The 14485-nt window shown below is 35.9% G+C and overlaps 2 protein-coding genes across 3 annotated transcripts; one reads left to right on the forward strand and one right to left on the reverse strand.

The window, feature by feature from the left end:
* Positions 1-806: 806 nt before the first annotated feature.
* On the reverse strand, positions 807-5450 carry LOC141611168 (putative disease resistance protein RGA1). 2 transcript variants are annotated; one of them, XM_074429627.1, is made up of 2 exons: positions 2389-5450; positions 807-1404 (listed from the first exon to the last, which is right to left on the reverse strand). In XM_074429627.1, exons 1-2 carry the CDS (start codon positions 5352-5354, stop codon positions 1347-1349), a joined length of 3024 nt encoding a protein of 1007 aa, XP_074285728.1. In that variant the 5' UTR covers positions 5355-5450; the 3' UTR covers positions 807-1346. The 2 variants fall into 2 exon arrangements, 1 of the variants encoding a protein (XP_074285728.1); XR_012528544.1 differs by having other exon boundaries at positions 998-1448; positions 1851-5450.
* A 7645-nt stretch (positions 5451-13095) lies between these two features.
* Positions 13096-13536, forward strand: LOC141611173 (histone H3.3-like). The gene has a single exon (XM_074429643.1). It carries the CDS (start codon positions 13111-13113, stop codon positions 13519-13521), a length of 411 nt encoding a protein of 136 aa, XP_074285744.1. The 5' UTR covers positions 13096-13110; the 3' UTR covers positions 13522-13536.
* The last annotated feature ends 949 nt before the right edge of the window (positions 13537-14485 follow it).

Raw genomic sequence — 14485 nt, forward strand, 5'->3', positions numbered from 1 at the left:
CTCCATGTTCATTTAAGTGAACTCTTGAGATTCAAGATTCTGTAACACCTTGAGATAGAACCCATAAACTCTTGAAGCGGAGTAGCTTTAAGTTTGAGTGCAACCGGAGTAGGTTGGCGAGTTATTTTCATTGTAAGGGGTTTAGTAAGTTTGAGTAAATTTCTAAACAAGCAATAAAATAACGGTTGGACGTAGGCCTCGGAGTAGAGGCTGAACCAATTTTTAAAATGTCGTTTGTTTGTTCATTTACTTTTACGTTCTTCCACTTTGCTATTTCTCGCATGTACCTAATCAAGTTACGTGTCCACAGCCACCTATACCGTGACATAGAACTGTCTTTCTTGTGAACTTACCTTCAATTAAGTTTCTCAAGTCTTGTACTTCTTTATTCTTAGCCTAAAGTAGTTAATTAACTAAGTTAAGAATAAAATTTTAAAAAAGGTACACCTAATTCACCCCCTCCCCCTCTTAGGTGTTAATCGTTCTTAACTCTTCATCTTACCAGCATTAGCGTAAAAGCAGAAGACATGGCGAGTTCCAGTATAAAAAAATGCCGTTATTTTAATGCATAATAGGGCCGATTCCTCATCCTCCGAGTCCTCAATCTGATCATAGATGTCGCTCATGCTCGTCGTCTGCAAATGCAGATTCAGTATAGGCTTTTCAAATACAAGTCTGACTTATGAAAACATCAATAAGCCAATCATGTTCAGAACACGAAAAACAGTGTAACCTCAGCATTCACTGCTGTATAACTTAAGAAGACTACAAGATTTCCCAAAAAGTATCACAGCTAACAAGGATAATAAACTAAAATATATACATATACCTCGTCAGATTCACCATCATCATCATCATCATCTTCAGCGCCACATCCTCATAAGTCCTTTGGCTTTACAGCGGAAGGCTTAATTACACACTTTAAGATGATACCAGAATTTACAAAAAAAACACAAAGAGAGCACACTAAAAATAACAGCATACAGAAACAATATCAAGGGAGCCAAATAACTTATGCATGAACAAAAACGTAACAGTTGGACTACATCTAGAAATATTTGAAACGATATTTGGTCACCCGTGGCAGCTAGGTATCCTATAAGATGAATGCTTCCATTCATGCAGCTGTAAGAAATTTCAGAATCTTCGTTGAAAACCAAATCAAAGACAGCTCTCCCACTAGATGAATGCTTCCATTCTTGCAGTTGTGAGAGATTTCAGAATCTTGGTCGAAAACTAAATCAAATGAGAGCTGAAGGAGTGTCCTGGCTTAGCGTGCCCATAATCAGCTTCTTGTCCCTGGTGGCCTGGTTTTCGCTTGGACACTCATAGTTTCTTTATCCTTGTTAATGCCACTTGAGAGTTGCCCGAACAACACAAATTACAAGCATCACATAAACAAGTCTACTCATCTCAGTTATTACAGGAATTTGTCAAAATTCAGAATGCTGTGAAACGGGTATGATATATCTTTGCTTGAGGCTTTACCTGGCACACCTCGTTTTCCTTAACCTCAATTCTGGTACAATCTGTTATGATACCTAGCTAACAGCATTCAGGGTTAGATATATACCGGCAACATCCCTGCAATGCATTGCTGGCATAAACCTCAGCTATACTGATTCACACCCTCAATTTACAAGCCTTCGACTGTGATGATGTTTTACAGACTTTGGCGAATTAGTATGCCGAGGTTCTATTCGCTCTTGAACTGCTAAATTGATGTGTCATTACTACTTGCTCCTGAATGCATGCAGGACTACTTGAGAAGGACATTTTGGCTTGCGAGAGGCACTTGTTTGATGTTCCAAGAATAGTTAGAAGGCTATGTTCTTCTTGCTTAACTGCACAAGCACCAGGTTTAGAGGATCAATATTAAGATTACTAACACTGCGCAACTATCTCACAAAAACATTTATGAGATGTTCTTACATGTTACGCCGTCTTATAAGAGTCTCGCTCACTTATAATTCATACATGTCGAAACTACATTTGGGCACATGTTTAGGACTGGATTGTTTCTGTATTCAAGGTTAGAGGGAAGTAATGCACATCAAGTTCATTGCAAAAAATCAGTTTCATAATATACAAAGGAGAATCAAATTAAGACATTGTTAAAGCGTACGATGATCTTTTAATTGGTAAATACACTCGTTTATTACAATCAAATAAAAGAACGGTTGTATAATGTACAACGGTAAACACAATCTGTAGTGCTATCATTATTATTTACTAACTACTAATATCTCTAACTTAATATCTCACAACATAATACTCCCTACGGTCCGAATTATTTTTTTACCATTATTTAAATACCCTCATAAAGAATAAAAAAGGTAAACAAATGAACGGGAAGAGAGAATAATATATCTGATAACTATTCTCTACCCCACGTGAAGTATTGAAATGTGTTGGATGACAGGCCAGTCCTCCCCATTCGGTTGTTGGCATCTTTCCTTGAGCCTCTCGGTACAGCGCCAAAGATAGAGCATCCGGAGAGAGGTGAGTTTGGGAATCCATTTCGGCATGGATTTCAGTTTGCGACAATTCCTAATGGATAGATGTCGGAGGGAAGTGCAGTACTGTATCCCCTCTGGCAATTCCTCCATCTCTTTAATTCCATACAAAGACAAGGATAGAAGGGTAGCAGCAAAGTTATGCCATGACATCCCTCCCAACTCTACATTTGGACAGCCTTCTATACTCAAATCCCACAAGGCAGAAAGATGCTCCAACCATCCTCCCACGCTCTTAAGTTTCGGGCAATTTGTGATACTTAGGGTTTGCACTAAAGACAATAAATAGGTCGGAAACTCATTTACTTCTCCCAACCTCTCCATTCTCTCCTCATTCTCTATATTTATCTTTGAAAGAAAGTCAGAGTACTCGATTGGCATTGATTTCAGCCGCTCCAAGTTGTTGATTTCCAGTGTCTTCAATTTGGGATATAACGACAGCAGCTGAAGACGAGGTGTGAACCTCATATCTCTCTTGGAATCATATATTTCGAGACATTCAAGTAGCGGACTTAAAGGAACAAATATCAACTTTTCACAATATTGTACAGTGAGATTCTTTAGTACAGGAAAACAGGGAGATGATCCTGTGCTTCTCGGATGCTCCCACTGTACCCGTGCATCTCGGATTCTCCCACTGTCATTAGGGTTGACCACGTACGATTCTGATCTCCGCCACCACGCTCTTAGCTTTGGCAACTTATGAATAAAGAGTCGATCGAGGCTAGGAAAGAAGGATGATCCTTCACCCGAGGCAAGTGTTTCAGAGTTTGCCACATATTCCATATTCGACAATCCTGAAATATAAAGCGTTCTTAGGTAAGGCAGCTTCCCAATCTGCCAAGGCAGATAGAGCAGCTCACTGCAATCTTGGATCTCCAAAGTGACAAGATTTGGGAGATCAAACAATGCCGAGTTATCTTCCCTCCCTGGCCATCTCGGTATTGTCTCACCATGATACCCCTTCAACTCGAATGCTTTGACACCACGATGAGGCTGCATCTCTTCCAGCAATGCTTGCTCAGACTCCTTTCTTCCATACTCCTCTCCACGTCCAAAGTTAATAACAATTTTCTCTAGGTGTTCCTTACTCCTTAGATAGGCTCCCCCTCCATGTTCTTCCTTCACAAATTTTTCATCTTTCAGTCCTGCTATTTCAATCGTCAAACTCCCTTTTAACTTATTCAGGTGTTGTAAGTCTTCCAACCCATTAAAACATTGCTTTGAAGTTGAACTTGGACGCGAACCCACCACAAATTGGCAAAGAGTGTGCAGACAGGTCAACATACTAATGCCTGCCGGCATATGACTCAGCGCATCACATTCAGCTAAAGTTAAGGTGCTTAGATCAGTGAGCTTGCTCAAATCATTTGGCAATTGATTTAACTTAGGGCAAGAATGTAATAGTAAAGTTTGCAGATTAACTAGCTTTGTTATTGATTTGGGAAGAACTTTTAGAGCACTACTGGATGAGAGGTCTAAACTCCTCAGATGCAATAGTTGACCTAGTGATTCTGGTAAACTTTCGGCCCGTGAATTACTCAAATCTAATGACCTTAAGCGTGTCCATTTCGGTATTGATCTACTTGCTAGTAACTGATCAACTCTATAGTCCCTTTGAAAGTCCTTATGAAACTTAATAAAAAGGCACGTACGAATATGAGTATCATCAAAGATATATTGTCCATAAGTTTCACTCACATGAGAGAGATGGCGAACTCTTTTACCCACATTAGAAGTATCAAAATTGACCCTACAAATCTCTTCACCCGCTACTTTTTCAGCAATGTCATGCAATAAATCATGTATTTTAAAAACCAAAATTCGCCCCAAATTATCCACAATTATATTTTGAAAAAAACATCTTTGAATCAATATAAAAAAGTACTCCTCTCCTAAATTCTCCGAATTAATGTAGCCTTGTGCCATCCAAAGTTGAACCAACATTTGCTTACTAATTTCCCAATCCTTGGGAAAGATAGCACAATACGCAAAGCAAGCCTTCAAAGAAGGGACAAGCTGATCATAACTTAACTTCAATATGCGGGTCATGGTATCATTAGTTTCACTAAGATAGTCTAACCCTTTGTCGTGAAATGAGAGCCACTTAGACTTGGATTGACCACGCAAAAGACTTCCTACCACTCTAATAGCAAGCGGGACATTGGTGCACTTTTTAACAATGTGTTTGCCAAGTTTTACTAATTCATCATCTCTTTCGTTTGTTTGAAAAGCCATCCTTTCAAACAAATGCCATGACTTCGGTTCTGACAAGCCTTGCAACACATGCACTCGATCACCTCCAATCATTTGGGCAGTTGCTTTCGAGCGTGTAGTTACAATTACCCAACTCCCCCGTCCCCCTACCCTCAAAAACCCTTCAAACTGCTGCCATTGATCATAACTTTCAGTCCACACATCATCTAACACGAGCAAATATTTTTTCCCTCCCAATTGCCTCTTAATTCTATGATGTATCTCCTCCAAAGACGTTTTATCATCAATGGATAATCCTTCCACCACCTTCCCTAAAAACCCTTTCAAGCTCCACTGATCTTGATCCTGATCAGCAATGCATGTCCACCTTTTCAGTTCGAATGCCTTGGTGATCCTAGGATCGTTATACACAAGTTGGGCAAGAGCGGTTTTTCCCAAACCTCCCATCCCCACAATGGCAAGCAAAGAAACAGGTGGATGCTCAACATTAACAGAGGCAATCAACACACTTATAATCTTCTCCACATCTTCCTTCCTCCCGATAATTTTATCACTCAGAAAAGAAGAAGTCTCCTCCTTTGTATATTTCATAGGCTTATAGTCAACCTTAAAACTAAACATATTACTCTTAGTAGCAATGGTGTTCAACTTTTTGTTAACCGTTTTTACTTTACTAGAGAGTTTATGAGTAACATGCTTAAACCGAGAAAAAAAGGACTTCACCTTGTCAGTGAATTGATCACCATCGTCCCTGAGCTGCTTCTGCTTGGCAAGGGTTAGGAACTCATCTAGCACATCATCAGCGTCATAAACAGCATCTCTGAGCTCTTTGACGTAATTTTTCTCCTGGGAGTTAAGAGAGTCCTGCTTGGCATCAGCATCCTCGAGAACAGCTCTGACAGTTTCAACGGTGTTTTGGAGGTCATCAAGCTCAGATTTGCAGTTAGAAATGGAGCACAATGATTGCAACTGTGCCAAAGTTTGGATAGCAGTAAGGATAGTTTGAACTATAGCTAACGTTGTTGCAAGGTCCATGGTTGTGGGAAGATTATATAAAAGGATATATGAGATGAATAAGAAATGAAGTAGCAATTGAAATGTTAGATATATATGAAGAAATTGTCGAGTAAAATTACGTGGAAAATTCCTACAACTTGCTACTTGAATGCTGGTGCAGAAAATTCCTCCTTTTGTTTCTGATCACATAAAAACGCCCTCCGATTCTTCGGAATTGTACAACGTATTTTCCTAAAATTTGTGAGGACGATTTCAAACAATTGATTTAAGGGTGTGGATAATGTAAATGTGAGATAAGTGGTCTACAAATAAACGAGTTTCTGAGTCCAATTATTTGAGTTCACAGTCGATCATAAAAAGTCCAGAAAAATACATCCTCAATTCTATCATCTTTATTATTCATTACGATTTCCGGATGGATCATCATCTTTCTTCAATGTTATACTCCCTCCGTTCCAATTATTTGTTTATTTTGATTAAAATACTCCTCATAAAGATTATAAAAGGCAAGCAGATGATTGAGATGGAGGGGAGTATGTATTATGGAAATCAATACTCTTATTAATTTTCCAATAAAACCAGGGAAACAATGATCAGAACAAAAAGAAGCATGCATCCTACAAATTCCGGCAAAAATGAGTAAACTTGACTTGCAATTAGCTATTGTCAATCAATTTGAAATTTTATTGAAACAATGTGATTAGAGATAATGAATTATTCAGATGGAGCAATTCTTACGATCACAAAAATTAGCTAAAACCTAAAAGGAGAAGAGATGGGTAAAATAGTCAAAAGCATACGAGATGTGTGTACTGCGAATTGCGAAACAGTAAAATCTGATAAGGGTAAAAGAATTACCTCAGTAATTAAAATCTTGACTTGATCTGACTTTGGATTGACTTCATCTTTATCAGTTTGATTTTTGTTGTAAGAGTAAATTTTCATCTCCATTGCTCCTGTACGAATTGCTCCTCATCTTTCATATCATCATTCATATCCACTTCCCAAATTACTAACGATTTTTTTTAGTCGGAGCATCTGCTGTCGACAACAATCCTTATATGGGTATTCTCTTGAAGAGCTAAATAGTTCAACTCCACTATAACACTTTGTTTTTTCATGTTTGTTAATGCGTGTTTTACGCGTTAAATATCATTACCTACGTATTTCAAGAATTATAAAAGTTAAATTAAAGACGAATCAAACAAGATCTCATATGAATATATTTTCACCAATACTAGTATATATAAAGTTCAATTCCTATAATATTGGAGAGAAAAACATAAACTCGACAATTATATATCGGCTCGAGTTGAGTTCGAGCCGACTCGAACTCGGATTTAAACTCGTAACTTCGTAAGCTTGATAATGAGCTCCATTATCTCAAGTTCGGGTGAGATCGAGATCGGCTAAAACTTGAGTTTTGCTTCATAAGCACACGCCGACCAAGGTTAAGCTCGTGCTCGGCTCGGTTTGTTATCACTTTTAGGGTCAGTTCTTTTCAATATTATCTTCTAATAGACTATTTTATGATAGAAATTTGATCCTAATATTTCTTTTTTCATTTTCTTTGTAGTCGCAAATATATTCCATCACAATATTTTTTAAGCGAATCATAGGCCCTGTTCTTTTGGACTGAAACGAATCTGATCTGAACTGAACTTATAGGATATGAACTGAACTTATAGGATCTGAACTTATAGGATCTGAACTGAACTTATAGGATCTGAACTGAACTGAACTGAACTTATAAGATCTGAACTTTTATGAACTGAACTTATAGGAGCCGAACTTAACTTTATTTTATTTTATTTAACTTAACTATTATTATTATTATTATTATTATTATTATTATTATTATTATTATTATTATTATTATTATTATTATTATTATTATTATTATTATTATTATTATTATTATTATTATTATTATTATTATTACTTGCCAAGAGAGAACATTAATAAAAAAAAAATTATAGTCTAAAACACAAGGTAAAATAATAAAAATTTTCCCCTTTATATGCATTGGTTTGTTCATACATTATACTACGATTACATTACGATAACAAATAAATCACATATTATATCTTTTTTTTTTCTAACCATTATTTCTATATTATCATAATCCTCATCACTTTCATCTTCACTATCACTCTCAATAACGGATCCATTGCCTCCCCAAATATTTTTGACTATGTTGTTTCGTACCTAATACATGGTCTTATTCCGCTTTTTATCAAACATGCCCAAATCTATTGTGACGCTGAAATTATTAATGAGAGGAGTGATTTTTTTAAAATAATAATGTATGTATCGAATAATTAATGTCAAATGTTTTTGTATTGGTCTTTAAAAATAATACCCCGTATATAGCTTTTCTGAACTAAATTTATAGGATCTGATTTTTTCTGAACTGAATTTATAGGATCTGAACTGAGCTGAACTTATAGGATCTGAAGTGAACTTATTGGATTTGAACTAAACTAAACTTATAGGATCTGAACTGAACTGAACTTATAGGATCTGAACTAAACTTATAGGATCTGAACTGAACTGAACTGAACTTATAGGATCTGAAGTGAACTGAAATTAAGTGACTTTAAGTCCAAAAGAACAGGGCCATAGACTTATCCTGCTAAATTCCAATTCCAATTTCATTATTTTCTAAACACCATTAGGAAATTGAAATTCGAAAATGATTTCAAGTGATCCCCAAACGAGTTATGACATTGAATTTGGAATTAAATTTAAACATTTGAATTTCTTCAATTGAAATCATGAAAATAAAATCAACTCTGCGTTTACGAACACTACCTAAATCAAATTATAGAAATTAAAATGAACTGAATTAAACTCTCACGTTTAAAAGAACTAACGTAGTGTTTGGAAACGTGAATTTAATTTTCTTAATTTCGATTGAAAAAATTCAAATGTTTTAATTCAATTCCAAACCAATTTCATAAACGCGCTTGGAGATCAATTGAAATTAATTTCTTGATTTCAATTCCCAATGATGTTTGAGTAACCATAGAATTGTAAATCAAATATTATGACCGGAAAATATTTGCGACTAGGAAACAAATCGAAAAGTAAATATTGGGGCGATATTTGTTTCACGGAACAAAGCCGGTTAGTGATGAAATCGAAATGACTATTATTGGGTAAGGATTCGAGATCCCAAGTTGTTTTAACTAGGTTATGGTTGATATAAAAAAAATGAAATTGATCCCAATTTCAATTTCAAATTATAAGGCTCCCCAAATGCTTGAAATGTTTCAATCACGAAAGTCAATTTTAATTCTTAGTTTCCAAACATAACATTAGAATTCGTACTTACTTTGTAACACCCCGTCCTAAACCCTGGGTCGGGAGCGGTCACTCATGGTAGCTCGCCAGGCACTGTACACAGCCCATAGATTAATACGGGTCCTTTCCAGCATATTTTGTCCCCACTCATGCACATTTTGTCTTAGGATAAGTGACTTCCCGAGAAGGTTCCCGGGATGCGTGAGGACAAAATGCGCTAGAAAGGATCCGTGTTGATCTGTTGGCCATGTAGAGAGCCTGACGAGCTACCATGAGAGACCGCTCCCGACTCAGGGTTTAGAACAGGGTGTTACATATTGATGATTAGGGGTGTAACCGAGCTGTTATGAGCTCGAGATCGCCTCAAAATTTTGAGTTGAGAGTTTGGCTTGAGTTCGTCGAGCCTAAATATTGAATCTTAGACTCGATCTCAAATCGAGATCGATTTGTCAATTATTCTTTTCAGTTTCTCACTTTTAAATATATATAAAATATAATACTCCGTATATTATATATATATACCAAATTACCATATAATTAATAAAATATTAAAATTATACCAAAAAAGCCCAAACGCGTTTCGGAGCTAAATATATGCCAAATAATCGAGTAAATACTCGTATTTAGGTGGACAAACTCAGTCTCTCATGACTCACAAAACACCTATGCCAAAACAATTGAGAAATGTCAACCATGATGATGTCCTCAAACAAATTGCCAAATACTCCCTCTGCCCCGGTCATTTGTTGTCCTTTTCCATATTGGGGTGTCTCAGTCATTTGTTGTCCTTTCTATTTTAAGAATGAATTTGAAGAGTAATTTGATCATTCTCATTCAATTTGTTCCACTTGTCATTTAGTTATTGGTCATCTCCTCTTTCCTTGGTCTTTGTGCCAAAACGAAAGGACAACAATTGACCGGGACGGAGGGAGTATATTTCAAAATTGGAGTATAAGCTCTCCCATTCCCTCACGTGGTTTCCAACTCGGTCGCTATGCATGAGTTGGCCTTTGAGTGGGAATGCAAAGCTGAGCCTGACTTACAGGTCCTGCATGCAACAAGTCGAAACAGTTGAGGATAGATTCACATTTCAATCTCTTATTGCAAGAAACGTGGGAAACATCGCTTACTTCTTGCAAGAACAGCATGAAACATCGTAACCACTGCGCTTCGGAATTTTGTCATCAGCAGGAGTCTTTCCACTATTATCAATCCCTTTCTTTGCAGCTGCAAGAAATCACACATATATCAATTACATGACACATCAGCACCACAGAAACCAGTAAGGCAATCTAGGCTTGACATTTAACTTTGGCGGCATATTTCATGTCCGACACTCCCAACAGTCAAATATGACACATCGATATTCCATGTTAAGCCAAAACCATAATAACTTTTTTTTTTTCACAAAATGAACTTATAAGACATTTGCCCTCATGTCACGTCGGATACTTGTAGCCGAGTCAGATAGTAATATAAAGTTGGCATGACCAAAGTTCAACCTCCATCAATCCTTGGGATAAAAGCTAAAAGAGCAAAGGGGTAAAGAACAGTAGTCACCTGTTTTCTGAGGAGTACCTATCTTTGCCTTGTTGGGGTGGGTCTCTTTGCATCAGCATTGTCTTTTCTTACCAGCATTAGCGTAAAAGCAGAAGACAGTATAAAAAAATGCCGTTATTTGAATGTGTAATAGGGCTGATTCTTCATCCTCATCTCTGTCCTCGATCTGATCATAGATGTCGCTCATGCTCGTCGTCTGCAAATGCAGATTCAGTAACTAGGCTTTTCAAATTACAAGCCAATCATGTTCATAACATGAAAACCAGTGTAACTGCATCATTCACCGCGGTACAACTTACAGGACTACAAGAGTGCTAAACAAGCCAAATTGAAGCACTTCTGAAGCAATATAATTAAGAAAGTATTCCTCACCCAAATTCTCAAAGTTAATGTAGCCTTGTGCCATCCAAAGTTGAATCACCTGTTGCTTACTAATCACCCAATCCTTGGGAAAGATAGCACAGTATGCAAAACAAGCCTTCAAGGAAGAGTTAAGTTGATCGTAACTTAGCTTCAATATGCAGGTTATGCTATCATTACTTTCACTAAGACAATCTAACCCTTTGTCGTGAAATGATAGCCACTTAGACTTGGATTGACCACGCAAAAGACTCCCTACTACTCTAATAGCAAGCGGGACATTTGTGCACTTTTTAACGTTGTCGACACGTCCATGACTGTGGGAAAAGAAATTCAATGATATCTCTGAGTTTTTGTTGTATAATGTTTGTAAATGGAAAATTATATACAGAACGTGAGATGAATTAAGTAGGGAAATTGGATAAGTGGTGATTGACCCCCATAACTTTGTGCGATTGTGAAATTAACCCCCAAAACTTTTAATTGGAGTGATTAGGCCCCGTAATTTACATAATACGTGAAATTAAACTCCTTTGTCAAAATCTCACGAGAAATTCAATTTATCATATCACAAAAGTAAAAATGGTTATGTTTTTAAGAAAAATACAAAATAAAGTTTAAATTATTAATAAAAAAATAGCATATATATTAGGTAAAAAATTAAAATATTTTACGAAAACAAATAATTTATTATTTTTATATAAAGTACATTTTTCAAAATTCTAACTGTACAATTTTTGTAAAAAAAATAAAATAATTGCAAAATATTTTCTTAGATAGTTGTGTTAAAATCAAAAGTCAGAATAAAAGATTTTCATGACAAAAAATATAAAAAATATAATAAAAGGGTAAAAAAATATCCAAATATTTCTATTTTTCAGCATTTCAAAATAATTCACATAAAAATGTTTTTTTTTTAAATCATACCGAATTACATATAGATGTAAAAAAAATTATTTGTTTTCATAAAATATTTTAATTTTATTTATTAATTTTCTAAACTTTTATTTTGCATTTTTCTTAAAAACATAACCATTTTTACTTTTGTAATATGATAATTTGAATTTCTCGTGAGATTTTGGCAAAGGGGTTTAATTTCACTTATTATATAAGTTACGGGGCCTAATCACTCCAAATGAAAGTTTTGGAGGTTAATTTCACAATTGCACAAAGTTATGGGGGTCAATCACCACTTCCCCGGTAGCGAAATTATCAAAAAGTGTAGTAACTAAAAAGAGCTACGAAATTTCCATCAACCCACAACGTAATCACAAATTACAAGAATAAAAGGTGCACTAACTTTCGGTGTTACTACTTTTGACTAATTTATCAGTTGAATTTAGATTCTAAGACATAAAAGAGTAAAAAGGTCCTCCTACTAACTTATTTAAATCTATTGTAATTGTTCAAACCTAGAAATATGAGTATATTGATGTATTGTATTTAGTATGAATGTAAGTGAATGAATATTAGAGATAGGTAAGATGAAGAAGAAGAATAATATTTGATTATATTTCGTAAACAACTGAATACAATGAGCAGTTATATTTATAGCTCAAGATGTAACAAACTTCTAACAGGTTCTCTAACTCAGGTTTAACTAACTTTAACTCTAACAGTAATAATTATAAAATGTGATTAAATTATATAATGACGATGATTTCACACGGTAAGACGGTCATTAGGAGAAGTAATGAGACACAAGATGAGACAGAGGATCTCCTCCGCAATTTGGCCGTCACCCGATGGCGCCCTATCACCATCAAAACCATGAATGCTTTTCTCAAGAGCTACTTGCAACCGAGTCATAGTAACATAAAACAAAAAGAGCTTAGGGAGTTAGGGACATAGAACAGTAATGACACCTGTTTTTTAGGGTTCTTGCTACCGGTGAATGTATTTGATTTTACTCACGACTTACCGAAACGCAGTATTGGAAATAATTCCTAAACCAAGCCGAGTTTCCGTTTGCTACTTTGGTAATGTTTAGTTTTCCTAATTGTGATTAGGAAAACAATTGTATTTCCTTAACCTAGTTTAGGAATCTAGAGACACTTGTATTAGTTATTATAAATATAAATACACACAATCTATCATTGATTTCCAATACAGAGTAGACGTTGATTAAGATTAGATGGCACGTACAAAGCAAACAGCCCGTAAGAGTACAGGAGGGAAAGTCCTCAGGAAGCAATTAGCGACCAAGGCTGCACGTAAGTCGGCACCGACTACGGGTGGAGTGAAGAAGCCACACAGATACAGAGCAGGAACTGTGGCACTTCGTGAAATTAGGAAGTACCAGAAAAGCACTGAGCTGTTGATAAGGAAGCTGCCATTCCAGAGGCTAGTTCGTGAGATTGCCCAGGATTTTAAGACTGATTTGCGATTCCAGAGTCATGCTGTGTTGGCTCTTCAAGAGGCTGCTGAAGCTTACCTTGTTGGATTGTTCGAGGATACTAACCTTTGTGCCATCCACGCTAAGCGTGTCACTATCATGCCCAAGGATATTCAGCTTGCTCGGAGGATTAGGGGTGAACGTGCTTAACAACCCGTTAATCATCTTATGTCTGCTGTGATATACTAGTGTTTTTTTGTTTTTGTTTTTGTTTTTGCGAGTGAACGATTATGGTGGTGTTTTGATGGTAACTCTTGACATTCTGGTAGATCATGTGAGGATGTTTTTAGGATGTCACACTGATTTTGTGTGAAACATTCATTCATATATACTATATGTAATTAGTATTGGTGTCCGGCTTCGTCCAGGCTACCTCTACTTACCATTAATTTTTTTTCATTAAATAAAATTAATTAAAGTTGCATAATCTATAAGTTTATCATTGATATATTTTTCTATGACATATACTAAAATTACGATAAAATAAATTTTGAGACAAATTTACTACTTTCCCTTAATCATGGTTACATTCACTAGTCCCGCCGTAATTATTGTTACTGTCACTACTGTGCATTAATAGTGATAATTTCACTACTCCCGCTGTAATTATTGTTACTTTCACTATTGCCGCATTTAGACCTGGCAAAATATACCGAATCCGAAAAAACGATCGAAAATATCTGAAATCCTGAATCAACACCTGACCGTACACCCGAAAGGTATAACTGAACTTCACCCCGAAACCTGAATCGACCTGAATTGATTCGAAATCGAACCGAATTTGTAATATCCGAAATAGACCCAAAATCGAATGAACCTGAACTATTTCAACCTGAATTGTTTTAATCTGAACCGATATATACCTGAACCGATTTCAACCTGTACATTGATGATAGAAATCCAACATTGAAACCCGAAATGACCCGAATCTACCTAGGCGTTACATCTAGGGGATCTTTTTATATATGAGTGTCACCCCTATCACGTTAATGAATCAATCAATCAATATATATATATAAAGCAGAAACTTTTCGAGTGATATTAGAGAGTCTAACTTTTTAAGAATTCCTAATAAGTGTAGATCTATCTTTTCTTCTTAATAATTTATGAGAAA

This window comes from Silene latifolia, chromosome 11, assembly GCF_048544455.1.
Source record: "Silene latifolia isolate original U9 population chromosome 11, ASM4854445v1, whole genome shotgun sequence".
NCBI lineage: Eukaryota > Viridiplantae > Streptophyta > Magnoliopsida > Caryophyllales > Caryophyllaceae > Silene > Silene latifolia.

Bases quoted from the DNA above. Each gene is read 5' to 3' on its own strand.
- LOC141611168 (XM_074429627.1), bottom strand. From the start codon at position 5,354: ATGTTTAGTTTTAAGGTTGACTATAAGCCTATGAAATATACAAAGGAG. The intron at 1,405-2,388 runs GTAGAGAATAGT...TGAGATGAGTAG, and splicing joins ATTTCAATACTTCACGTGGG to ACTTGTTTATGTGATGCTTG.
- LOC141611173 (XM_074429643.1), top strand. From the start codon at position 13,111: ATGGCACGTACAAAGCAAACAGCCCGTAAGAGTACAGGAGGGAAAGTC.